The sequence below is a fragment of the Moschus berezovskii genome, chromosome 5 (genome assembly GCF_049115385.1).
Source record: "Moschus berezovskii isolate FMDL1 chromosome 5, NW_MosBer_1.0, whole genome shotgun sequence".
Classification (NCBI taxonomy): domain Eukaryota; kingdom Metazoa; phylum Chordata; class Mammalia; order Artiodactyla; family Moschidae; genus Moschus; species Moschus berezovskii.
Window position 1 is genome coordinate 48491935 of NC_142464.1, and position 27779 is coordinate 48519713.

General features: G+C 40.1%; 1 protein-coding gene across 2 annotated transcripts in view; it reads right to left on the minus strand.

The window, feature by feature from the left end:
* KCNIP4 (potassium voltage-gated channel interacting protein 4) overlaps positions 1-27779 on the minus strand; it is a 242290-nt gene that overhangs the window by 82568 nt on the left and 131943 nt on the right. Inside the window, exon 2 of one of the 2 annotated variants that reach the window (XM_088836041.1) lies at positions 26085-26209. In XM_088836041.1, coding sequence (XP_088692167.1) covers positions 26085-26209 — 125 coding nt within the window. Of the gene's footprint in view, positions 1-26084; positions 26210-27779 lie in introns of those variants that run through there. The other variant, XM_088836042.1, reaches the window with a different exon arrangement.

A 27779-nucleotide genomic window follows, 5' to 3' on the forward strand; every position in this document is an offset into this window, starting at 1 on the left:
GTGTACTCCGGGAGTTGGTGATGGACAGGGAGGCCTGGCGTGCTGTGATTCATGGGGTCGCGGAGAGTCGGACACAACTGAGCGACTGAACTGAACTGAACTGAACCTTCACAATGGGCAAAATTAGTTATTTTTCTTTTTGTAAAATTGCATCTTAAGACAAATTTAATTTGCTTAAAATGAAATTCAGACAAACAAAGCACAAAAAATCAACCTGGTTTAGAATTGCAAATTTGTATAGAAAGCAAAAACGTCATACTTCAGTCGTTTAATGTATATGGTCCTTTTGCGGTCTTGCAGTTGCATGTGCTTAGTTGCTCAGTCATGTCTGATTTTTAGTGACCCCATGGACTGTAGCTGACCAGGCTCTTCTATCCATGGGGATTCTCCAGGCAAGAATACTGAAGTGGGTTGCTATGTCCTGCTCCAGGGGATCTTCCCATCCCAGGGATCGAACCCAGGTCTCCTGCATTGCAGGCAGATTCTTTACTGTCTGAGCCACCAGGGAAGCCTAAGAATACTGGAGAGAGTAGCCTATCCCTTCTCCAGGGGAAATTCTCAACACAGGAATTGAACCAGAGTCTCTTGCATTGCAGGCAGATTCCTTATAAGCTGAGACTTTGCAGTTGCATAGTGTAATTAATTTGGAGGCTGAGTTTTCCAGAATAGGTAGCATTGTCATGTAATACTGTTTTTCATAATTGCTGTTTTTCTTGTTACTACTCAGTGCAATAAAAATGATATATAACCACAGACAAGCCAGCTCTCAAGAATTATTAACACATAATTAAATATATCATTATTTTTAATTTGGTTAGATCCTGTATTTGAAACTACTGACTTCTGCAGTCCATATACTCTGAGGATTTTAATTTGTTTTAAAGAAAAATATAAAGGGTACTTCCCTTTTAACTGTATGTTGGACTCAGACTTTCTATCTCATCTCATTCCTCAGGGTAAACTTCAGAAGCAGACAAAATGCTTTGGCTCAGTGCTTGAGAAGTTTGGTTTCATGAACAGAAAATAGAGTCAGTAAAGAATTAATTTCGATAATGCATTGCCATGATTGGTTTTCTGTTTTACTTGTGAGATCTGGTGTTGGGATGGAGACTAAATTCTGAATAGAAGATAGAGGCACATAGATGGATTCAGATTAGATTAGATTAGAACATTTCTTACTGCCTCATAAGACAGATGACATGGACTTGAGCTAAGGCATTGAGGACTGGGCTTCAGAGGAGGGGATACATTTGAGAAAATGAAATCTGACAGAGCTTGATGACTAATTGGATATGGGTCATGAAGGACAAGAAAGGATCAAGGAAGATCCCTGGTTTCTAGGCTGAGTAATTGGGTGGAAAATCAAGTACCCTAAAAGACAGAAAATACAGGGACATGAAAGAGAAAAATGAAGCTTAAGAGTATGAAGAATGGCATGTTTAGTTTCAGTTCAGTTCAGTTCAGTTGCTCAGTGGTGTCTGACTCTTTGAACCCCATGGACTGCAGCACACCAGGCTTCCCTGGCCATCATCAACTCCTGGAGCTTACTCAAACTCATGTCCATCGAGTTGGTGACGCCATCCCACCATCTCATTCTCTGTCATCCCCTTCTCCTCCTGATTCTAGAAGCCTGTGCTAGAGCTAGGCAGATGTGACAAGTAGATAATCGGACAGCTTGAGTGAGACAAGGGGTGGTGAGATTGATTTGAGATTTATTGGGACAGGTGGTAGATGGTTCTGTGAACATGGATGTGTTCCTCTTAGGAGAATTCTAATTAAAAAGAACACTCGGTCAAGAATAAAACTCCAAGGAAAAGCAATGTTTAATAGATGTATCTAGGAAAAAGAAGCCCTTGAAGATGACAGAATGCTGGATTAGAGACATGGAATGAACACAAGAGAAACCAAGAAAGTAGAAAATATTTTCAAGGGGGAGATATCTATTCTATAGTAAGATCACCTCTTTAAAGACCATCTCTGAATATGGTCACATACTGAGATACTGGGACTTGGACCTTCAGCACATGAATGTTGTGGGACACAGTAGCACATAACACTAGCCACGCACAGAGGTCATCGAGCGAGAGAAAGAGATGTTCTAGTTCTAGTGGTTCGAGCCTTCCCTGCTGAGGAATCAGCTTGTGAATGCAGAGGCTTTCTCAGATACTACATACACGAAAGGACTTCCTGCTGGAGCCCTGTCCAGTTTGAAGAATGATGTGACTCTAAAGTCTAAATCTAGACCACTCCTTATGCTTCCTTGCTGTTTTGATCACCAAATTTTAGGGAAATATGTAGCAATAGCTAACTGAAACAAATACCAAAGCTGACAGGAGCTGACTACGAAGTCACAGGACTGGTGGACAATGTGAGGATCTGTCTGTCCCTATTCAGTTGTATTTTCACAAATGTGATCACCCTTCACATGAGGCCATTACTGCATATAGAGTAAAGTTGTGCCAAACTCTTGTTAATTTCATGCTGTAGGCACACCCTTTTGTTTGAAATTCACACACAAAACCCCTTTCATCAACATCTCTTGATGGAACTAGATTTGACATGTAAAAAAATTTAAAAAAACTTACAGAAACCTGGCTTGTGAGACTGTGCTACTTCACTTGAATAATAAAATACCTGCTAACATCACTGGCTTCTGATTCAGTTGTGCCATACAAGAAAAGTTCACTGAGGATATTTATTTTTCTTTGGATTATTTTAAATAATTTGTGGAATGGCAAGAACTGGAGACTGCAATTTCTCCTGTCTTTATAACATTCTGTACATCCCTTGGGAAGTTCACAAATCTGAAACTTTAAAATCTACAGGAAGTCAAACAATGCCAGTTTAAGTAATTTCATGAAAAGATCTATATTATTGTAAGGGATTAATATTTAGTTATGTACTTTGGTTCAGTATCCAAATAAAATCAGGATCAACTCTATCAAAGGGGAGAAGACTTCACCCCATGGACTGTCCATGGAATTCTCTAGGCCAGAATACTGGAGTGGGTGGCCTTTCCCTTCTCCAGGGGTCAAATTGTCCAGTTTACCCATTTCTCAGCATCCTAATTGAAACTCCAGTAAATGTTTTCCCCAAACTGTCACCTGTTCCCTTTAATTCCTTTTGTTTTTCAAGCAACACATGTTCCAGTTTCTTCTGTTTTGTTCATTTTCTTATGTACCTTGTTCATTGAATTGTAACATAGACAAACATGCCCACCCCTACTCCCATCTCTCCATGCATATAGATTTATGATATATGAATGCTGAACACAAGGAATAAAGAATCATAATTAGGCACTTGGAAGAAGAGAAAGCTTAGCAATAAGGAAGATAGGCTTTTCTAATGCCCACATTTGCTGGAAAGGAGACAATATCCTAAAGACAGTACATATCAGAAACTTCCCAGACTGCCTCTTGTGTTGCTTTCTTTAAGTGGTTGTGTTGGTAAGGGCAGGGATGAAGTGAGGGCAAACTCACTACGGGATTATAGTATACGTGCTAAAAATATGTGAGAGTTCATCTTTAAAAGATAATGCGATTTGTCTTTTCTGAGTTGTAGGTGAGATTCCAGTCTTCTCCGTTTAGCCAGTGGTACAAATTCCAAGAGACAAATTAATCTCTGCCTTCTATGCTGTCCAATCACAAACATAGGAGGAAGGGCCTGGCCTTCGCAGCATTTTTAAATTTTTTACTATATTTTCACTGTTCAGTTCAGTTCAGTTCAGTCGCTCAGTCGTGTCCGACTCTCCGCGACCCCATGAATCACAGCACGCCAGGCCTCCGTATCCATCACCAACTCCCGGAGCTCACTCAAACTCATGTCCACAGAGTCGGTGATACCATCCAGCCATCTCATTCTCGGTCGTCCCCTTTTCCTCCCGCCCCCAACCTTTCCCAGCATCAGAGTCTTTTCCAGTGAGTCAACTTTATATTCATTTTCAGTATGCTTCCATCACATTACAATTCATTTTTTGTTATTACCATGGTTACTGCTCTCATTTATTTTCCTCGCTGGTCTCAAGCTTGAACTACTGCAGCAGGTTTCAAGCTGGCCCAGGAGTGTCCATTCTCATTCTTCTTACTCTGCTCTGTTGGGGCGACGTTTCTAAAACATAAATCTGATCTATCTTGCACTTGTTCCCTTGGTGATCTCATCTAGTCTCATGGAGATAAATATGATTTAGATATTGAGGTCACTGATACTTATTTCCCAGCCTGGACCTCTCCCCTTGAACTCTAGAATCTATATGCTACTGCCTGCCCCATAAATCTCCTCGGATGACTGCAAGACAGCCTAAATCCTCAAACAAGATGGGGCTCTTGATCTTCTTCTCCAAGTGTGGTCCTCCTTCAATCTTTTCAAGTGTCAATTCATTCTTCTGATTGTTTAGACAAAACCTCAGAGTCATATTTGAACAGGAGCTCAGATACAGCGAGGCTAAATGATATCTTTAAGTTCACGGGTAAGTAAGCAGTGGAATCAGGCTGTGAACCTGGCAGTCTGACTTCAGAGTCCGTGCTTTACCTTTCCACTAGGCTGCTTCTCTATCTTATAAAATCTTTTGCATGTAGTCTGGAATTTCATATGGCACTTGCATGACAAATATCAACTGTTCACCCCAGGACACTCTTGCTAGATCAAATTAGAATTACAAATTCTGGTTCTACCTAGTTGTCATACAAAAGAGCTGAAAATTCCCTTTGTTCAGGGCCAAGATTTTTTTTCCCCCACTCTATTTTTTAAAAGACATTCTGTGTATTCTTACAGGCTACAAGGCTGGGATTCCGGGATTGAACCTCAAATGTGTCTGTTACAATTCTGTCTCAGTTACTAATTAGCTGTATGACCTTGGGAAGTTTTTAAATCTCTTGATGTTATGATTGGTCTGCCAAAAAAATGCCTCACATTCAGTCTCTGTGGTAATAATGTGGAAAAATAAATAACAGGATACATGGTCCCTTTACTGGCTAGGGGCAAGAATCATATCTATTTGTTTACTATCCACTTTCCAGGATTTTATCGCAATCTGTCTTCTGCAGAAACTCAATAAATATGTGTAAATTGCTGGCTGAGGATTTCATGATTAAGTATGGACAAGGTGACTTAAAATTCCACAGTTCGTTTGGGAGAATGAACCCTGATTTGAAAGAAGACAAGGTCTGAAGGCAAAGAAGGCAGAGATTTATTTTTTCATTGGCTGTTTCACTGATTATCTGACATCAGGACAACGAGTCTTCACCTAGGTCACTTTCAGTATGGCCTCTGCAAAATTTGGAGAAGTTTGGGTTAGTTCTTCTCAAAGTTGTATTAACAGAGCTCTGATCGTATAATTTACCTTCACCACAAAACACACTGTCAATGTGGCACACTTTCGTTTGTGTTGGATTTATTTGGTAGAAGGGCTCAGGAACTCAGCATCAGGACCTATGTAGCACACATAAACATCTCAACTTACAAATGATTTGTTTTAGACCCCTCACTGATATTGTGGTAGATAATATTATTCCCACTTACAAAGAAGGAAGATGAAATTCAGGGAGGTATCCCAGGGTAAAACGACTAGTAAGTATAATAGGTGGGATTGGAATCCAGGATGAGGTGGCTCTCAATTCTTCTCCTTTTCCTTCCTGAATCTCCAGTCCTGGTGAGGCACAGAACAGGGCAGTGCAGGGTGCTGCTGGAGACGGCCTTCAACACCAGTTTCATCTGACTCTAGCAGACAGCCCTATGATCAGCTGAAGGATATTCTAGTCACAAAATACTCTAATTAATTAGGAAAGCCCTGGTAATTAATTGCACACTCCCATTCTGTTTTCAAAAAGTGTAATCTATTAAGTCACTAGCACTTATTCATGATAATACAAAGCGTGTTCAGTAGTAGGCTTGCCTTCCATCAGGGAACTAATATGGGGTTTTATGTGGCGTTCCAGGAGAAATCAAGTAGGAATTGTTAACATTCACTTCATTGCACTGATTACATGCTGCCTTGATTCTGTGGTTCAGTTCAGTTTAGTCACTCAGTCGTGTCCGACTCTTTGCAACCCCATGAATCACAGCACGCCAGGCCTCTCTGTACATCACCAACTCCCGGAGTTCACTCAAACTCATGTCCATCGAGTCGGTGATGCCATCCAGCCATCTCATCCTCTGTTGTCCATTTCTCCTCCCGCCCCCAACCTTTCCCAGCATCAGAGTCTTTTCCAGTGAGTCAACTCGTCGCATGAGGTGGCCAAAGTATTGCAGTTTCAGCTTTAGCATCAGTCCTTCCAATGAACACCCAGGATCGATCTCCTTTAGAATGGACTGGTTGGATCTCCTTGCAGTCCAAGGGACTCTCAAGAGTCTTCTCCAGCACCACAGTTCAAAAGCATCAGTTCTTCGGCGATCAGCTTTCTTCACAGTCCAACTCTCACATCCATACATGACCACGGGAAAAACCATAGACTTGACTAGACGGACCTTGGTTGGCAAGCAATAAACTGCTCAGTAGAGTATGGTGTATTAAAATGTGTTTAATCTACTATTAGTTCCATGGAAAACAGTATTGCCTATCCCACCTCCAGTCACCCTGGATAACATCTGGGGACTCAGAGTCTTAATATAATTACAGACCATGAGCTGTAACAATAAACCACAAAGGGGCTAATCATATCCTTTTTTTGAATTTGTTTATTTCAAATAATGTCTGGTTAACTTTTTTTCTATCTTTTTTTCATAAACAGCTCTGTATTGGATGACATTTTTGGTAAGATGATGGAAACATGGATTTTAACTACAGAAGTTATGTTATTTATTTTCTTAATGATAAGGCACTATCTGCTTGGAATATTTTATATTTTTCCTTTTTGGTAGATATTTCAACAAATATTTTTATGATCTTTTTTTGGGACAAGAAAAGACATAATATTTAGAAAGTTAAATGTTTAAATTAAATATCTAGATAACTGCCTAAACTTGAAGTGATATAACCTATGCTGAGAGGTCTTAGAAAGAAAAAAAATGATAAGATAAAGTTTCATTGCCTGTTTATTCAGAGCCAGTGCAAAAAAAAAAAAAGCTGATTAGTTTGCTTCTGAGAAGTTAAGGACTAAACGTGATGCAAAATAGTACTACTTCTCTTAGCCTACACTTTTGGTAAGTAAGTTTTCTCCTTGGTGCTATAGAATCTATAATATATGTTACACCCGTCATATTACGTATATGTTTTATGAAAGTTTCCTTCAGAATTTTTTGGTGATCAGTAGGTATATTAATTGCACTCATTTGCACAATTGCACTCATCTCACACGCTAGTAAAGTCATGCTCAAAATTCTCCAAGCCAGGCTTCAGCAATATGTGAACCGTGAACTTCCAGATGTTCAAGCAGGTTTTAGAAAAGGCAGAGGCACCAGAGATCAAATGGCCAACATCCGCTGGATCATGGAGAAAGCAAGAGAGTTCCAGAAAAACATCTATTTCTGCTTCATTGACTATGCCAAAGCCTTTGACTGTGTGGATCACAATAAACTGTGGAAAATTCTGAGAGATGGGAATACCAGACCACCTGACCTGCCTCTTGAGAAACCTGTATGCAGGTTAGGAAGCAACAGTCAGAACTGTACATGGAACAGCAGACTGGTTCCAAATAGGAAAAGGAGTACGTCAAGGCTGTATATTGTCACCCTGCTTATTTAACTTATATGCAGAGTACATCATGAGGAACGCTGGGCTGGAAGAAGCACAAGCTGGAATCAAGATTGCTGGGAGAAATATCAGTAACCTCAGATATGCAGATGACACCACCCTTATGGCAGAAAGTGAAGAGGAACTCAAAAGCCTCTTGATGAAAGTGAAAGAGGAGAGTGAAAATGTTGGCTTGAAGCTCAACATTCAGAAAACAAAGATCATGGCATCTGGTCCCATTACTTCATGGGAAATAGATGGGAAACAGTGGAAACACTGTCAGACTTTATTTTGGGGGGCTCCAAAATGACTGAAGATGCTGATTGCAGCCATGAAATTAAAAGATGCTTACTCCTTGGAAGGAAAGTTATGACCAACATAGATAGTATATTAAAAAGCAGAGACATTACTTTGCCAACAAAGGTCCATTTAGTCAAGACTATGGTTTTTCCAGTTCTCATGTATGGATGTGAGAGTTGGACTGTGAAGAAAGCTGATCGCCAAAGAATTGATGCTTTTGAACTGTGGTGCTGGAGAAGACTCTTGAGAGTCCCTTGGACTGCAAGGAGATCCAACCAGTCCATTCTAAAGGAGATCAATTCTGGGTGTTCATTGGAAGGACTGATGCTAAAGCTGAAACTGCAATACTTTGGCCACCTCATGCGATGAGTTGACTCACTGGAAAAGACTCTGATGCTGGGAAGGATTGGGGGCGGGAGGAGAAGGGGATGACAGAGAATGAGATGGCTGGATGGCATCACCGACTCGATGGACATGAGTTTGAGTGAACTCCGGGAGTTGGTGATGGACAGGGAGGCCTGGCGTGCTGTGATTCATGGGGTCACAGAGAGTCAGACACGACTGAGCGACTGAACTGAACTGAACTGAGGTATATTAAAATAGAAATAGATATATTAAAAATGAAAACAGAAATTTGTTTGTACACGATCCTGGCAAGAAGGGTTTAAAATTCATACTGGAAAGAAAAGTTTTGCTTATTTCCTTGTTGACCTATTTGAATGCTTAAAAAGTAAGATCCATCAGCTTAAATGATTCGGTAGGTGTTATTTGTGCTCACCCTGTGCATTTCTGTCTGTTAACCAAAGACCTTTGAACAGTACTAGGTCAATGTACGGCAAAACCACTACAATATTGTAAAGTAATTGCCCTCCAATTAAAATAAATAAATTTTAAAAAATGAACAGTACTAGGAAGCTGTTCAAGATGCCAATGAGTTAATCTTCTGGAGTACTGTTATCCGTTCTAGTGAAATGGTCCTATCCTCTCCTCATTGGTTTTTAAAGGCGCCCTCTTATTATTTGTAGATTACATTGTTTCAAGTTTTCTTCATGATGAGTAGATGTTGCTCTGACAAAACGAAACTGACATAAAGCTAAAACTTTAGCTGATCCAGATTCTGTCACCAAATACGTTGTGATTCTGAGTCATTCTTACAAATATGTTGCCCCTTGCTTACTTCCTCTTTCACAAAATGTTAACGCTCCTCTTGATGTGTCTTTGGAATGATATGACTTAATGTATGTGAAGGCATTTTAAGATAACGTTTAGTGCATGCTATATATCAGACTTTATTAACATATTAATAACATACCTCATCTGGTGACATGATACTCTCTTTTTCCCTTAAGATATTTCAGTGATGGTTCTCAAAATCTTTGTGGGTCATATTTGCCCCCTGAGAGTTCTCCAGCTTCTCCCTTCCATTCCTGAAGTTTTCCTATTAACTTATTAATAGGAAATTAACTTATTTAACCTATTAACTCTGAGATATTTCCACCCATTTCTGTAACATGATATTTGGTACCATATAAATTGGTTATTTATGCAAATTAATTTTATGGTGATTAACTTGATCAGACAAATATTAACTCTTTCCTCAAAGTTGCTGGGCTTCCCAGGTGGCAATAGTGGTAAAGAACCTGCCTTTCAATGCAGGAGATGTAAGCGAGGCGGGTTTGATCCTTGGGTTGGGAAGATCCCCCAGAGGAGGGCATGGTAACCCACTCCAGTATTCTTGCCTAGAGAACCCCATGGACAGAGGAGCCTGGCAGGCTACAGTCCATAGGGTTGCACAGAGTCAGGTATGGCTGAAGAGACTTAACAGGCAGGCAAGGTTGTTAGCCTCACTTACAACGAAGTTAAAATGTTTACAAATGGTGTTCCTAAAGTATTTATTTCCAGACAGATCTTAGACTCAAGGTTTATTTTGTAATTAGCTTGTGAAGCATTTAAAGACAGACCATTACTTTCTTAATCTTTGTATCTCTTTGTTCCAAACCATTTTTCAGAACCGTTAAGACAGAGAAGCACCCCTAAGCTAGGTATTTGGTGAAGAAGGGTTATGTCCTGTGAAGGGCTACAGGTCTGGGGACACAAGAATACCTGGAAGGTAACTTGTGAGGGGATCCACAATCTAGATCTCCACAGAATTCACCTGAAAGGTTGGTAAAGAACCCAGAACCCAGGGATGAAGAACAGAGATACCGTATCATGGTGAACAGGTTCTAAAGGGAAGAATTAGCCAAGAGGAACCCCCTGAGGCTGAGACTAGCCCCCGGGGCCCTTTATAGAGTGCCCACAACCCTGCTTAAGGTTAAGGAAGGAGCTGTCTGAGCTGCCCTGAACATGTTCATTTATTCAAGCAACACATACCTATTAAAAACCTATTCTGTCCCAGGAAAATTACTGGGTACTGAGTACAAGTGGGTGACCCAAGCGTCAGTGGCCCTGACCACGTTAATATCCCATCTCATAGGGATTCAGAAAACAAACAAGTTAATTAATTATTGCAGATAATCATAAATACTGAGAAAGGAACAAGCCGGGTGCAGTGATAGAATATATTTGGGAGTAGTGATTTGACCTACATAGACCTGTAATACACAGGCAGGTACTCAGTGGAGGCAAGATTTGAGATGCTATTGGAAGCATTAGGAGGAACCATCCATACTAAATAATAGGGAAAGTGTGTTTCAGAAAATAACATGTGAAAAGGCTGTAAGAGCAGAAAAAAATCAGAAGCTCTTTACCACAAGTGATTTTTTTCCCTCCAGTAATGTTAAAAAAAGAAATGCAGCCTGTAGACAGGGATTTGGGGAGGAAAGGAGAACACAGCCAAGGGCAGGGTGTGTTTTGTTCTCCCAACTCTTCCAACCAAGCCAAGGTCCTGCCTCCACATTTCTTCCTGCAGGGATCAGAATTTGGTTATTTCTCTGGAAAGAATTTGTACTTAGGAAACTGAAAGGAGTCCAACATGGCTAAAACATAGAAAATGAGTAGTGTTTGACAGAGTGTAGATATAGTTGTGGGCCGGTGAGTCCTGTGGCCACCAGCACTGCTTCACTCCTGACTACTTCCCTGGAGCTTCCCGTGCGCGTCTCTCTTACAGGGCTTGGGTGCTCGTGTCTTCATTCAATTCTCTGAGCTGCCTTAGATGCTTCCAAAGACTTCTTTTCTTACCCTTCTTCTTAGCCAGGCTAGGTTTCTGTTGCTTCCCATCCAAGAGCCTTTACTGATATAGACACTCCTCTGTCTTTATCTTGTTTTCTTTCTTGCCTGCTTGGCATCATTCAACATATTTCCTACTTCCTGGAGGGGTATGGTCTCAAGGCTGATGTGATTCCATATTCTCCTGGCTTTATCCCCATATCTCTGTGCTTCTTCAGTATTTTTTTTTTTTTTTTTGCTGCCTTTGCCTTGTTCACATCCCAAGCCTGAATTCTCTATTTTCTCTTTTCAGTCATTCCCAGTGGTTAAGAGCATGGGCTCTGAAGCCAATGGTCCAAATTCTAGACTTGTTCATTGCTGCCTGTGTGACCTTAGGAAGGTTACTTAACCATTCTGTGCTTCAGTTATTTTATTACATCATATATTATCAAGCTTACATGGAATGAAGGGAATTAATTACCTCTAAAGTACATTGAAAAGAGTTTTTTCATCATATGTACTCAATACATGTTATTTTTGCTATAGTTACTACTAATCATCTATTCTCATGACCCTATATGCTGGTGACTCTTAATTTTATATCTTCAGTTCCAACTACCAACCATAGTAATTTATAAAACTTTATGAGACAAACTGGAGAAGGCAATGGCACCCCACTCCAGTACTCTTGCCTGGAAAATCCCATGGACAGAGGAGCCTGGTGGCCTGCAGTCCATGGGGTCACTAAGAGACATGACTGAGCAACTTCACTTTCACTTTTCACTTTCATGCATTGGAGAAGGAAATGGCAACCCACTCCAGTGTTCTTGCCTGGAGAATCCCAGGGATGGGGGAGCCTGGTGGGCTGCCGTCTATGGGGTCGCACAGAGTCGGACACCACTGAAGCATGAGACAAACTAACTCTGAACTTTTGGTCACTGACCCACTCAACTTTTTTCTCCCAATTTTCTGTTTCTTAGCAAATGTTTTCCATTTGTGTAAGTCAGAAAACCTGAAATCATCTGTATTGTTACTTTTTCTACTGGTCACTTTCAATCCATCATCAAATTCTGTCATTTTTATTTTGAAAATACAGATCAGACACTTTCACTCCTTAACCTCTTTTACATCTGAAATACCACAATTTTCAGTCCAATTCACTATCATATCTTGTCTAGACTCCTGCAATATCTTCCTTACTGCTTTTCTCTTCTTCATCCTTCCCCCTTGATCAAACCCTTTACTGTCAAATAGTGTTTTAAAAACACAGGTAATGTCAGTCTCCTACTTAAACCATCAGTGGCTTCCTACCATGCTCAGAAACAAATCTACCCTACAAGACTCTATGTGTGACCTGCTCCATGCCCACCCGGGGATGGCCTCATCTTATGAATCCCTCTCTCCTTCAACCTCAATCATGTTAATCTCCCCTTTCTTAAGACTTTCACTCTTGCTGTTTCTTCCACTGGGGATAACCCTTTCTTTGCTCTTTTCAGGAATGATCCTTTCCTTAGGGCTTACATAAAACACCTAGAGTTAGTAAAGACCTTTTGTATCAGTTAGTGGAGTAGGAAATGGCAACCCACTCTAGTATTCTTGCCTGGAAAATTCCATGGACAGAGGAGCCTGGCAGGCTACAGTCCATGGGGTCACAAAGAGTTGGACAGGACTGAGTGACTGAGCACACAAGCATGTATCAGTTAGGGCGCTTCAGGGAAACAAAATTCAGAGAGTGAGACAGAGGGTGGATTTTAAAGTATTGGTTCATGGGATTGTGGAACTCTAAGTCAGAAATCTACAGGCAGGCTGGTAGGCTGGAAACTCTGTTACAGTCTTGAGGCAGAATTCCTTCTTTTCTGGAACCCCTTCTATTTTGTTCTTGAGGACTTCAGTTGATTGAGTGATGCTAACCAGATTATCAAGGGTCATCCACTTTAAAGTCAACTGACTGTAGATGTTAATCACACCTACAAAAATAGCTTCACAGCAACATCTAGACTGGTGTTTGAGGAAACAACCAGGCACCAAGGCCTAATCCAATCAACAAACAAAAATTAAGCATCACACTTTCTAGGTCCCCTGTGCCCACCTGTGAGTCTCACTCACAGAATTCTGTCCGTCTCCTTCATGAAATATACCACAATTTGCCCTTAATTATTTTTTACCTTTCTTATTAACTATATACTTCTTACACTAAACTCTAGTGTTGAAAACAATTCTCTTTTATTCATAAATACATATCCAATATTAGCCAAGTACCTGGCATATAGTGAGTATTCAGTAAATGATCAGTGCTTCATACATGTTTATGGAAAGTATTTACAACTGGGAGGAGCTTGCAATAAGTTTTGACTCAGTCTCCTAAAATTCTATGGGAGTTGGAATGTCATAAATTAAGCATAATTCATTAGAATGTGCATAGTTAAGGAAATTACTGATTCTGTCTCATTTTCTTTTGACATCCTTTTGTAGTTCTCTCAAGCTAAATTATTCAGCACAGATTTTAGAGGATATATAGTCTAACACACTCATCTCAAATGTAGCATTGAAAAGACAAAGTTTGGCAACGTTTTATTTTAATGAAGATTTGAATGCCTGCCAGGGTCACTGGAATAATTGCCATTTGGGTTTATATTAATGAACACATTGAAGTGGAATTGTAAAAAAATGGGAAAAGATCTGACTTTATGGGGTAGGTTAACTGCCGGCAACTTGCAGTGATGAATGGTGCCCTGGATTTGTTGTTAGTTTTAGCCACAAGACACCCAAAGTTGCACAGCAGGCTCTTTAAAGAACATGTACTGAATTTGAAAAAAATTATTTATTGGGCTCCCAGTGATCTATTTGTATGAATTAATTAGTTCATCCAAAAAGATGAGAAGGAGTAATACTGTTAAAGTTGATCCACATAGCATCTTACCACCACCCTGTGCTTGGGTTCTGGGTCGTGAAGACTGGATTTCTTGTACAACAAATAGTATTCATAAACCCTTAGAGGAAGCAGCTCCTGAACTTGCTGTGTATTCATTTCTGATACTGTGCTAAGTGAAGTAGCAAGCCTTGACACACTCAGAAGACAGACTATTACTATTATTTTAAAAAATTATTGATGCCTCAAGGGATATGTGAGTTTGAGGTCAGTAGACACATGACTCCCAGACTAAAAAACTTTGTCTCAGGAGGATTAATTAAACTAACTTAAGAAATCTGTAGGATTCTCTAGAAAAATTCTGTAGAATATTTTATTGATTTTTGCAGAGTACTGGTTGTTCCTCTAAACCAAATTCTCCCTCTATACTCATACACTGCTGTCCAGGTAGAGATGACATTTCTTAGCTTCCCCTGGCAGTTTATGTGGCTCCTGAGCCCATGGGATGTAAATGAGAGTGACACACATACACGCATATATCTTTTTTGTTACGTCTAACTTGGTACAATCACCTGCCCCTCTCTATGGCTCTTTCATCTTCCCTCAGGGTAGTAACATGAAAATGACCTAGTTTGCACAATGCAGATGGGGCCAGCAGCCCAGCCAAGGGATGCAGGGCAATGTGTTGGAAGGAACCTGGATCCCTGAATGTCCTGATGGAAGACAATTTCCCCATCAGCCTGGACCAGCCCTCCTGTGACTTGAGAGAAAAATAAAATTTGATCTTGCTTACAGGATTGTTGTGGGAAAAAATCTAGATTTTAGAAGTGCTTCTAGGAAATATTTGCTTTCTATAAGAGCTGCTCTTATGAAAGTTGTTTTTTAAAATTATATGCATCTCTAGGTTGCATTTTATGTTTAAAACATTACAGTTTATGTTACATCTTTTGATTTTCACAAAATCTCAGTCAGGACGTCGTTAGGAGAAATACTATGTCAGTTTCTCCAATAATTCAAAACAGAGTAAAATCAAACAAAAAGCGCACTGTTTCCCAGTGTGTCCTCAGGGCAAGGTGCGGCGAAGACATCTTAAGGAAGAGCTTCTAGACAGTACCATGATTCAAAGAAACAGCAGGATGACAGTGGTGCTAATGATAATAATAATGATGGGAGTAATGATCATAAACCTGCTTTTGGATTGTCATCACGTCACAGGCTCTGTCTCTGTGTTTTACCTCCATTATCTTTGCAAAACATCTGTGAGATGATGTTTCTACAGTTTGGCAGATGACATAAGTGAAGCCCAGATAGGTCAAGTATCTTGCCCAGTGGCAACCAGAACTGGAGTCTAAACACATTGACATTTTACTCCATAATATGTGCAGTTTTGTGTAGAGATGAGTTACCGCTGCAGGACTGAGAGTGCTGTCCTTAGGAAATTTGCTTGCAAGGTTGACCAGGAGACTGGGAGGCCATGTGGTCATGCAGGTGAAAGGTGGCAGCTGTGTGTGAAGAAACAACAGTGTAGAAGAGAAGGAAGGGGTAGATATGAGAGATATGAAGACTGGACAGTTGGCTGAACCAGGAGATTAATTAGAGGCAGGACGTTCTAAGGGAAGAGTTCAGAAAGATATTTGAGTTTCTAGGTGACCAGACCAATGGAGATAACATTTATTGAGAAAAGATGGGTTTAGGAGGCAAAGGTAAGTTAAATATCTTGCATATATATTTCACTTAATGAAACCAAAAACTATCATTTAGGTATTATATGGATGATACAGAATGAATTTTATCTGTGATTAAAGTCTAATACTTTAATTCCAAAATCAATTACTGAGTGGTACCATGAGCCAGATGCCTGGAATAATGAGTGGAGAATATTGAGGTGCATCAAGCTCAGCGCATGGTCTTTAGGAAGCTCATAGATTAAACAGAAATAAAAGTCTTAAGTCTACTTTTTATTTCTTTTTTTCTTGAGTTTTTATTTTTGTTTATTTATTTTCATAGAGGGAGAGGGGGAATGCTGGGTAGGGTTGTTATGGCCCTTCAAGGGTAAATCCCTCTTTGGAACAAGGATGGGATATCGTGCAATCCTTAAACTGCTGCCTTCCCTATGGGGACTCCCAAACAAACAAGAGAGGAGCCTGAGAGTTGGAAAGTCAAGCCACTAGACTGAAGTGTTCCAAAACAGGGAACTCCTGGTCAACATGGGTATAATGATTACCTGAAAATAAAAGTGAATGTTCATGATTAATTATTCATTGTCAGCTAAAAATGATTAATCTTTAGGATATATGTCAAAAGAATCTACCCCTGCTTCTGCCACACCCACATAAATATATGCCTATAAAAATTATCTGGAAGAATAAAGAAGAAAATTAAGAGTAGTTACCCCAGCAAGGTGGAATGGAGGGCTGATTGTAGATAGGACAATTATGTATTTCAATTTATACCCTGTTTGCATGGCATCTTATTAGGTTAAGATAGAAAAGAAACAAACCAGGAAGCATCCAATTGCCCAAGTATATATTCACATAAATTCACATTTAATGCAATCTACTTTGAGATGATATCACAGGTCTCCCTTAAGAATTTTAGTTACCCTAGTACTTAGAAGAATGAGAGGAAAATACTAAAGGACTTCAATGTCTATTTTTCACATTCTAAATGAAGGGGATTATGCAGAACATTTCTCATCATCTTCTCATTTACATCGGTATTAATGTCCTGAATCTTCAAATTAAAATTTGATACCCTGAGAGGCTAAACTATCTGCTCATGGTGAGAAATGAAAGGTTTGAGCCCAGAAGAGCACACAGACCATGCCAGACTTGGGAGTCAGAAAGGCAGCCATGTTTATCTGCTCAGACCTGTAGACAACCTTCTCCTCAGAAAGCCCTTCTTCTTGGAAGTCTGACAGAAAACTCTGCTAGAGCCTAGGAAATAACATTTTCACTGTTCTTATACCTTGAATCTAAAGTACATGAGTAATACTTTGCACTTAAGGAAGAGTTTTATCTGACTCTTTCAAGAGCTGTACAAAACCAATTATTACCCACCTCCCTTCATGATTGGAAGGGAAGATCTTAATCCCTAATTTGCTGACGGGGAAACAGAAGCTGCCAGGGATGAAGTGATTTGCTGAAGGTCACACAATCAGTCTATAAAAGCCTCAAGAATAACTCCGAGGGCTTGTGACAAAAGAGAAATTGCCTTATACAATTAGCAGCTTATTTTTCTACCCTAATCACCTGACTCCACTCCTTTCCAGGCATGTACAAAACTCCCAGCTTCTCCCTCTCCACCATAAGTGGGATTTAGAGCTTTTATGTACATGTTCTTTGTCAAAAATGTAGATCTCTATAATTTCACCCTCTGTTCCCTTAATCTATTTTTAAAGTGCAGAAGTTCTCAAATCCTTCGAGAAGGGTGGGGATGCGCCATCAAAGAATTCTCCTCTCCTGCTGGTTCCTTTGGCTATTACATCAAATCTTTTGTAGAAATCAGGGGGAAAGGCTAGTGCTACTTTTGGTAAAATACCTAAGATGTCTGGATTGCAGGCATAATATTGAGGGTGGGATTAACTGTGCTTGAAAGTGACTTCAGACTGGATTTAGCCATTTTAACCCATAGCAGTTTCTCTTTCCTCACAAACACCACTGTGATGGACACCATGCAGGTGTGACTCCCTACAAATCATGCCGTTTTTAATCCCTTTGCCTTGAGTTTTGGGATGTACAAGGGTGATGGGAGATGTTAGGTCCACGGTTATGTTACTTTAAATAAGACTCTGATTTAGTAGAGAGACTCTCTCTTTCTGGCTTTGGAGAAGTTGGCTTTCAAGTTATGAAAAAGTCTCTGATAGGGCCATTGGTAAGGGACTACAGACAGCTGCTTGGATAGTGGTCCCTAACCTTTTTGCCATCAGGGATTGGTTTCATAGAAGACAATTTTTCCACAGATCAGGGTGTAGGGGATGGTTTCAGGATGATTCTCAAAAGAGGTGAGTAACCTAGATCCCTTGCATGTGAATTTCATAGTAAGGTTTCAGCTCCTATGGGAAAAATCTCAGACAGTAATGTGAGTGAGTGATGGGAAGTGTCTGTAAATACAGATGAAACTTCACTCACCTGCCAACAACTCACCTCCGGTTGTTTAGTCCAGATCCTAACAGGCCATGGACTGGTACCATTCCATGGCCCAGGGTTATGGACCCCGGCCCTAGAAGATGAGTGGTCCCAGGTTGACAGCTAAGAGTGAGGACCTCAGAAATATAATCACAAGGAAACGAACTCTGCCATCAACCATATGAGCTTAGATGAGGGCTCTTAAATCCAGATAGAACTGTAGCTTTACCAATAATTGAATTATAGTTTTATGGGGTCCCAAGCAGAGGACCCAATTAAGTCATTTTCGGACTCCTGACCTTCAAAACTGTGAGATAATGAATGTGCATTTCTTTAAGTCACTAAATATGTGGTAATTTATTACACACAATAGAAAACTAATATAGACATCTTGCACTTTTAGATATAAAGAATATTAACACAACATTTTTAGGGAAGAATGACATTTACAAGTATTAAAGTGATACCTCAAAGATGTATCTGAATTTAAAGGATACTTTGACCTGTTAAAATTCAAAATAGTGAGAGAAAAGGAAGCAGGGAAAGACTTGGAACAGCAAGTAGCTAGGTGTCCAAAACATATTAAGTCTAACTAGTTGCAAATATCTTTCATCTTGTGCCTTAAAAAATGGGAAGAATATGCTGTAAATTATTAATTAACGAGAGGAAATGTCCAAAAGGCATTTTCCATATGAAAAATTAATGCTCAGAACACCATTCATTATCACCTAGTGTTGACTGAAATTATGCTTGATTTTGAAAGAGAACAGCAAAGGAAGTTTATGAGTTATGTATATAGATTCTTGTATGACCTTTTGGGTCAGTTTTTTTCAAATGCAACTTTCTGTTAGCAGTCTATTAAAATGGGATTTTTAAAAAATTAAGACTTTTAAAAAAAGATTAGTAAGCATCACCCAGGATTTAACTGAATCAGAGTCATCTGAGGTAAGACCACTTACACACACCATCCCACACACCAAAGGCTTAAGATTCCAAGAAGTCTGTTTAACTATTAATATTTGACATTATCAGGCTCATCACAAAGAGGTCAATTCAGTGTGTGATAGAAGCAGCTTTATGTCTACAATCTTATACATCTTGTTCAGTGGTTCTCAAACTTGTCTGCACATTATAATTATCTGGAGAGCTTTATAAATTCTGATGCTCAAGCTTCTTCTGGGAGCAATTCTATCAGACTCACCAAGCATCGTGCCAGTTATTTGTAGTTTTTAAAGTTCCCTAGATGATTGTAACATGAAATTGCTGATGTGTCGCTAACACCTTGCATCTTTCCACATACTTTTTAATGTATAATTATGTAGCTCAAAACCTAAAACACTGGTGGGGGATATTTGGGTCAACCATGACTGCCCCACTTTGATGGAACATAAAACTGAAGCTGACTGCTTAGGGCCACACTATAATAATTCTTTTTTTGCTGAACTTCATGTTTACTATCTTAATTTATTAAAAAAAACCTCCAAAACATCAAAACAAGGCAAACTCCATGTAATGAAGTTACATTATCCCGATTTGTAGAGACAAGGACAGAGAGACCACTGATTCAAAGGGATCTCCCTAAACAAATAAGATATGGACCTGAGTCTGAGTCCATAACATATGGACACCAATGTTTCTGATGTTTGAACTGTACTTGTGATTCTCAGTGTGTGGTCCCCAGACCAGCAGCATCAGCATTGCTTTGAAACATGTGAGAAAGGCAAATTCTCCACTCCAATCTCAGACCAACTAAATCATAATCTTTCCAACTGGGGTCCAGCAATCTTTTTTAATAAATCCTTTATGTGATTCCTAGGCACAGTAAAGACTGAGAAACACTGTCCTGTATTCTTCATTTCTGTCAGTAGCCTACTTTTGAAGACCTAGTTTAGCATGTGGTAAGAGAAATTAAAATGTGGGGATAAGATATGGTGAGGGCTAAGGAATTCTCTCTCACTATCTTCCTTTACTCCCATTTCCCATTTATATTAACAATATATTTTGGAGAAATGCTATCAGATATATAGGCCTGGGAAAAGATTGGGGGGGTGGGCACTAGCGACCTTTACTTTCAGGGATGTTCAACTACTTTCATATAAATACAGCTGTTTTAAGATGCTGATGAATAATTTATCCTTTTAATCAAAATATGAGAGTTTTAAACGGTTTCAGTAAAAATGAGTATCTTGGGTCTTTACCCTTCTATTCTACACACACTGAGGATGGGAGGCCGATCCCCCCAGTACCAGGCTCCTCCCCTGGACTGAGGATGGGAGGCACCGCGTTGGCGTCCTGCTGGTGAGGACCTGATTCTAAGAAAGAATGTGTGAGAGCGAGGGGTAGAGATAGGGACAGACACACAGGCAGAGAGAGACATCTGTCTCTAGGACTGACCAGGTGAAGCCCATTCCTCACCGTCTGATCCCAGCCTACGCTGGCTCCAGAGGCCAAGGCTCTCATCACACTTGTTTGCACTGTTGTCTTCAGTTTGGGTCCCTGCCCACCCGACATGAGTTCCTTGAGGACCCTTTTCCCTCGTTAAATGTTCCTGTGGGCACAAAGAGGAAAGACAGGAAAGCACCGGTCTGGGAGTCTGGTGCCCCACAGGTGCTCAGAGCATGTTTACCATCTTATGAGTGATGATAAGGTTGAATACAGAATGGTCTCAGGATAAGCTGAGATAATCTGCTGGGAAGAACAGTACACAAGTTACCAGTAGCTGCAGAAGGACTTGTGGTAAGACTGTGTATTTCTGCCTCCCATCTCCACATTGGAGAATGTTCTAATATAGAAGGAGTAGCTGATGGTTAAAAAAGGGAGAGGAGTGAAAATTGCAGGAGCAAAGTCCCTGAGAAAGTTTTAATAAAAGGCATGAGATCCTGAACAGATGTGAGGGACTGACTGCTGTTAGGATCATGTATGCAGAAGGGATGGCAGAGAATTCCTGGTCAAAGACAGGGAGATTAGGTTTGGAAAGCTCTGAGACGCCTAACCTGATTACTTGCAACTTCTTCATGAATTATTGCAGGGGGCTCATTAGAAGGCAGGAAGTTGGCTAGTGATTGTGGAGGAGTAATGAAGTAGTGTAGGTAGGATAACAGTAAAAGTTAGAATCAATTTTTTCATAGTCCTCAACTTAAATAATTTAGTATGATCACTTCATGACAAATAGATGGAGAAATAATGGAAACAGTAAGAGACTTTATTTTCTTGGGCTCCAAAATCACTCCTGATGGTGACTGCAGCCATGAAATTAAAAGACACTTGCTCCTTCGAAGAAAATCTATGACAAACCTAGACAGCCTATTAAAAAGCAGAGACATACTTTGCTGATAAAGGTCTGTATAGTCAAAGCTATGGTTTTTCCAGTAGTCGTGTACAGATGTGAGAGTTGGACCATAAAGAAAGCTGAGCACTGAAGAAATGATGCCTTCAGGCTGTGGTGCTGGAGAAGACTCTTGAGAGTCACTTGGACTGCAAGGAGATCCAACCAGTCCATCCTAAAGGAAATCAATCCTAAATATTCATTGGAAGGACTGATTCTGAAGCTGAAGCTCCAGTACTTTGGCTGCCTGATACAGATGACTCACTGGCAGACCCTGATGCTGGGAAAGATTGAAGTCAGGAGGAGAAAGGGATGACAGAAGATGAGATGGTTGGATGGCATCACCGACTCAATGGACATGAATTTGAGCAAGCTCCAGGAAACGGTGAAGGACAGTGAAGTTTAGTGTGCTGCAGTCCATAGGATGACAGAGTCAGACATGACTGAGCGACTGGACAGCAACAACCAAGTGTTGGACAGCCTCTTGTACTGGGCTATGAGTTGTTGCAGGAATAGAACTTTGAGTTACTGTCCTGTGTTATCACACAAGTAATACAGTTATCATCCCTCCACGTGACATGCCAGCATTTACAGGACTCAGTCATTCCCAGAGAAGCTTGGGGATTATTGGAATATCTGACATGGACCTAAAAGTTATGCAATTAATTTATTTACTTATATCAGTTTTAACAGCTTTATTGGAACATAATTTACAAATCATACAATAGACTCCTTGAACATGAATATGCCAGTGATATTTAGCATATTCACAAAAGTGTGCCACCATCAACACAACTTAAGAATTCTTAAGACTGTTTTAATCATCCAAATGAGAAACCCTGATGCCACGCCCCTACAAATGTACTTTCTGTCTTTTCTCAGCATTTTACATAAGTGCAATCATACTTTATATTGTTCTTTATGACTGGTTTCTTTGACTTAAAACAATATTTTAAAGGCTCATCCATGATGTATTTCATTTTTTATTATTGTTGAAAAAATTTTATTGTATGAATGTAGCATATTTATTTATCCAGTTTTCAGTTCATGAATATTTCTATTGTTTGTACATATTGGCAATTATGATTAATGCTACAGTGAACATCAGATACAAGTGTTTTTGAGTATACATAAGTTTTTATTTCTTTGGGAGTATATACCTAGGAGAGGAATTTCTGGGTCATATGATCACTGTTATTTAACTTCTGAGAACCTGCCATATTGTTTCGGAAAGCAACTGTACCATTTTATACTCCAACCAGCATTGTGTCTGACTTCCAACTTCTCCGCACTCATTTTTATCTGTTTTATTGTAGACATCCCAGCGGGTATGCAGTAGTATCTAACTGTGGCTTTGATTTTCATTTTTTTGAAACTAATTATGTTCAGCACCTTCTCATGTGCTCATTGGCTATTTGTGTATCTTCTTAGGAGAACAGTCTATTCAAGACCTTTGCCCATTTTTAAATTGTGTTTCTTGTTTTAGGACTGAGTCTTAAGATTTCTTTATATAGTATGGATACATATTCCTTATTATGTATATGATTTGCAAATATTTTCTCCCATACAATAGGTTGTCTTTTCAAAAAAAGAATGAATATCTCAATTAGTGACATGGAAATGACTTTTTGATCTTAAGGACTTGAGATAATTGGTGTTCAGGAACCCAAGGGTGGTTAATTTCCTTTCTCTGAGGCTAAACTGATTCAGATTGCTGTCATTTTGTAAAATAAGAGTGTGCTGCTTTAAGTCCTCTCTTGCTATATTTTAGACCACATTTGAGTTGTACACTGACTACAAGAAAATGAATGAAAATCAAAAGGCCACTCTTATTTATCAGAGACATTCATTAGTAATATTTTGAGCAAACTATGAAGCCCATTCATTTAAAGAATTATATAAAATATGCTTTGGGCACATTCAGATCTTTTGGATATTTATCTCATTGGATGGGGTAAGGGAACAGAAAGATAATGAAGAGAGAATAGAAAAATTAAAGACAGGAAGGAAGGGGAAGAAGTGAAAATAAGGAGACAAGAATTGACATGAAAAAGAGATAAAGGAACTAAAGGAGGAAGGAGAGATTGGAAGGATGAAGAAATAGAGAAGTGATCAGGAGGACAGGAAAAGGGGATGAAAAGAGGTCAGGAAAAGAGAGGGAAGGGGAGCAAAGAAAAAGAAGGCAGGCAAAGAGAAAAACAAAACAAAGCAATGAAAACAATGCAGACTTCAGAGCCTGGGCAATTTTTCATGAAGTGCCACTTGTAGAGGACAGACTGAAGAGATGCTGGCTCCGAAGGTTGATGGTGGCAGTAATCATGATTCCAATTTGCAACAAACAGTATGAAAGGCAGCGGGACCCCAAACGGAGAGCCCTACACTGAAGGCAGTGAAGTGATAACACAGAAGTAGTGGAGGAATGCAGGGATGCTGAGAGGTTAGTCCTCTGTTTGACAGCCATTTTGCATCTGATGCGTAATCCACTGTTGCAAGGAAAAAAAAAAAGCTTATTTATCACAAGGTCTCTCATCTGGAACAAGGAAGTTTGGATGTTCACAGGAATGCCTGTGAAGCGTTATTCTGTGATGAGCTTTAACTCAGCATTTACTTTTATCCAAGACTTGGTCGTTTTCACCTCTTCTCTTCCCCATCCTCACCACTCATTGGTTTGCTGCTGTCAGTGGTCAGTGCAACTGACTCATAGCAACTTCTTCCTCTCTCTGGTGTGGCTTCCCTGGTGGCTCAGATGGTAAAACATCTGTCTGCAATGCTGGAGACCCGGGTTTGATCCCTGGGTCGGGAAGATCCCCTGGAGAAGGAAATGGCAACCCACTCCAGTACTCTTGCCTGGAAAATCCCATGGACAGAGGAGCCTGGAAGGCTACAGTCCATGGGGTTGCAAACAGTCGGACACGACTGACTGACTTTACTCTCTGGTATAGCCTGCTGCTGCTAAGTCACTTCAGTCATGTCCGACTCTGTGTGACCCCATAGACGGAAGCCCACCAGGCTCCCCCATCCCTGGGATTCTCCAGGCAAGAACACTGGAGTGGGTAGCCATTTCCTTCTCCGATGTGTGAAAGTGAAAAGTGAAAGTGGAGTCGCTCAGTCACGTCCGACTCATAGTGATCCCATGGACTGCAGCCTACCAGGCTCCTCCATCCATGGGATTTTGTAGGCAATAGTACTGGAGTGGCTTGCCATTGCCTTCTCCACTGGTATAGCCTAGGCATAACTAATAATTCTTGAGCCTAAATTTCAAAGCCCCTTTCTCTTTATGCCTGTTTATTTGTGCGTGTCATCTTGATAGATTATATATTACAATGTATAATATAAGTCCTGCTTGTGTGGGGTAAGCACCAGTTCCATTGTATCGTCTTCCTCACCACCCTAGTCCATCCCCGCAAAGGCCACCGGAAGAACTGCATTTCAGAGACGCAATGGAAGGAAACATTTAGGAAGCGTAGGCAAGGAGAGTGGTGAGGAGCAGAAGTGGGATAGAGAAAAAGCCCATGGATTCAGAGAGAATAATGGTGGAAAGTAGCATGCAACATGCATGTTGGATCCTTATAAAAATATTCTGAAAAGGCAACTAGTATTACAAATTCTCTAGGTAAATTTTTGTGTGGATACCATAGAAGAGGCAGGGTTTTTCATCTCAATGAAGTTGGACAGAGACAGCATTGAGATGGACAGATTGAAAGAGGTTGGCATCATCAGAAATCTTTGGACACTATAGATTCCTATGAACCATGGAATGGGGACTTTAAGGGAGAAGATCTGAGAAGGAATCAAAGCAATTTCATCTAGTTCCCAAGGGGCACCTGTGGCATATGTAACTATGGTTTACAAACGTGTAAGAATGGAATACCTGTTGGGCTGCATATGTCATTTAATATAAGACCATTTACTAATTTGCAGGATGAATTACCTTCAAATAACTTCTTGACAGCAAGTGTTCTCTCCCTATTCAGACCAGCAGCTCCTTGAGGAAAAATATCTCCTCTGACTTTCGAATAACCAGCAGTATTTAGCTTAATGCTGAGCACATAGCAAGGCATCCCTAAGACTGTGTGCTTGGCAGATTGCCCAGTCCACTTCTTGACTCTCACCCTTGCCCTTTGGTGTGCAAGGACAATCACAGTTCTTGAAGACGCTCCACTCAGGAGGGAGCATGATAGGTCTACTTGGATCATAGCGAACCAGAAACAGGGACCTACAGACACTTGTGGTCCAGAGCCACGGGTAACATGGTCTTTCAGAAACTATCAAACTTACCATGACTTTTCTCCAATGCTGGGAACAGAGTTCTCTGATGGGCCCCCATCTACACACAACTAAACTTACAGATGTTAGAGCTTATTGAAATGATGGCAATATAACTGAAAGGGAAAAAGAAAAGCCCAACTAGGAATTGAATTGAGGAAACCTTTCTTCTGTACTCATCCTTGTTTGATTGTGTGAGTGATAGTGTACCAAAGTGAATCAAAGTCCAAATGGATATTGACAATTTTCATATGTAGAAAAGATTGATAAGGAGTGTACATATGATGGAATATCACAGAACTGCACCTTTTCTACTTTTCCCTCTCATTTCTCAATGATCCTCTGAGAACTGTGTGAAAGTAAAGTCAGAAAGAAAGTTCTTACATTCTTAAATCCTCTGTAAAGAATCTGGAGCTCCTTCTTGGTAAATTTGCTCTGGGCTTCCAGAAGCTCGAGAGCCTCGGGCCGATGCCTGACGGTGGCCATTTCCAGTTCATCTTCCACGCTGTCTGTGGAGGAAAACCAAAGTCTTAAGAAAAGTCACTGCTCGCCAATGGGTATTCACAACAAACAGGAAAATGGAATGAAATGCTTACTGGATGTTTGTGACACCTCCACAGGAAGGATTCTCACACTGCCAAGAAAGGTCTTTATATTTCCCAGGATATACAGTATTAAGCTAATTCTACAGAATATTTTTTCAAACTTTCTAGTCATTAAATGTCACAATATGAATGTTTTTACAATATAGATTGAAAAGTGTAAAAATTATGAACAATCTTAAAACCTCAAAACACATTTGAGGTTTTTAAGATACATATATGTATATAGACTTATATATAGATACATATATACACAGTCTCATGACCCCATGAGCTGTAGCCCACCAGGTTCCTCTGTCTGTGGGATTTCCCAGGCAAGAATACTGGAGTGAGTTGTCATTTCCTTTTCCAGAGGATTGTCCCGACCCAGGGATTGAACCTGGATCTCTTACGTTGCAGGCAGATTTTTTTGCCAACTGAGCCACCAGGGAAGCGCTATATATACTAAGTACTAGTGATAAAAATGGAATTTTGTTTAATAACAGTCAGTACCATACTTGTATCATGCAACTATGAGGCAGGACTCCACTAATACACTCTGAAGATTCCATTAAAATCAAGTATTTTGCCAGGAGCTACAAATAAGTCAATCAGATTAGTGCAGAATGAGTAAAGGCTTTGACTGCTGGTTTGACTGGCATAAACCCAGCCTTCACATGGGATGGACTGGAGCCAAGGGGAGCTTCTGGCTATACCCCACTGTGCAGCAAAGGGAATCCATACTTATAGATTAATGCTAAAATATTGTACTTTGCTTTGTGAATTATATATACATATAATTTCCCAAAGATTCTCTACACAAAATAAGAATTTTGTGTCTATGTAAACTTGGGAGATTCTGTAAAGTTTAACACTGTTTCAGAGCAAAACACTGGAGAGTTTTCAACAAAGAGTTCTATTTAACTTCGTTTAACCCATTGACCCCAAAGGGTATTTGTCCATCGAACCCCTTCTCTCTACAAGGAACCTCTGCTAAAATCTTCATATGGAATTAATGAATAAGTGAATCAAGAAACAAATGATGTTGCCACTAAAGTTTCCATTCTTCTGGAGCCCTTTGAACCTTAGCTGCCTTCTGGAAAATTATTTCTCAAACTGAGGTTAGTGGAAAGTTGGTGGATCTTGAATATCTTGTTTGGAATCACAATGTTCTCTATGCATTTTTCTGAGAAACATAGCCTGGGCAAAAGTAGAGGAAATTTTAATTAGACTTTCTGAGCAGTCTCTCAATCATAGCATAACCTCCTCTGGACCCAATGACCCTTCCATTGGAAAGAAGCAAAGTAGAACATTAACCTCTCAACCTTTGCAACCACACAGCAAGCTGAATCACACTATCAACGTGATTTCTCCCTCCAGCTGGTGCAGATTTACAGATGCTGAGACTGAGACAAAAGACCCAGAGGGTCAATGCAAGTGAACTAAGTGTGATGATGAGCATCACACACAGTATTCAAAGCATCACACTTGAATCCGC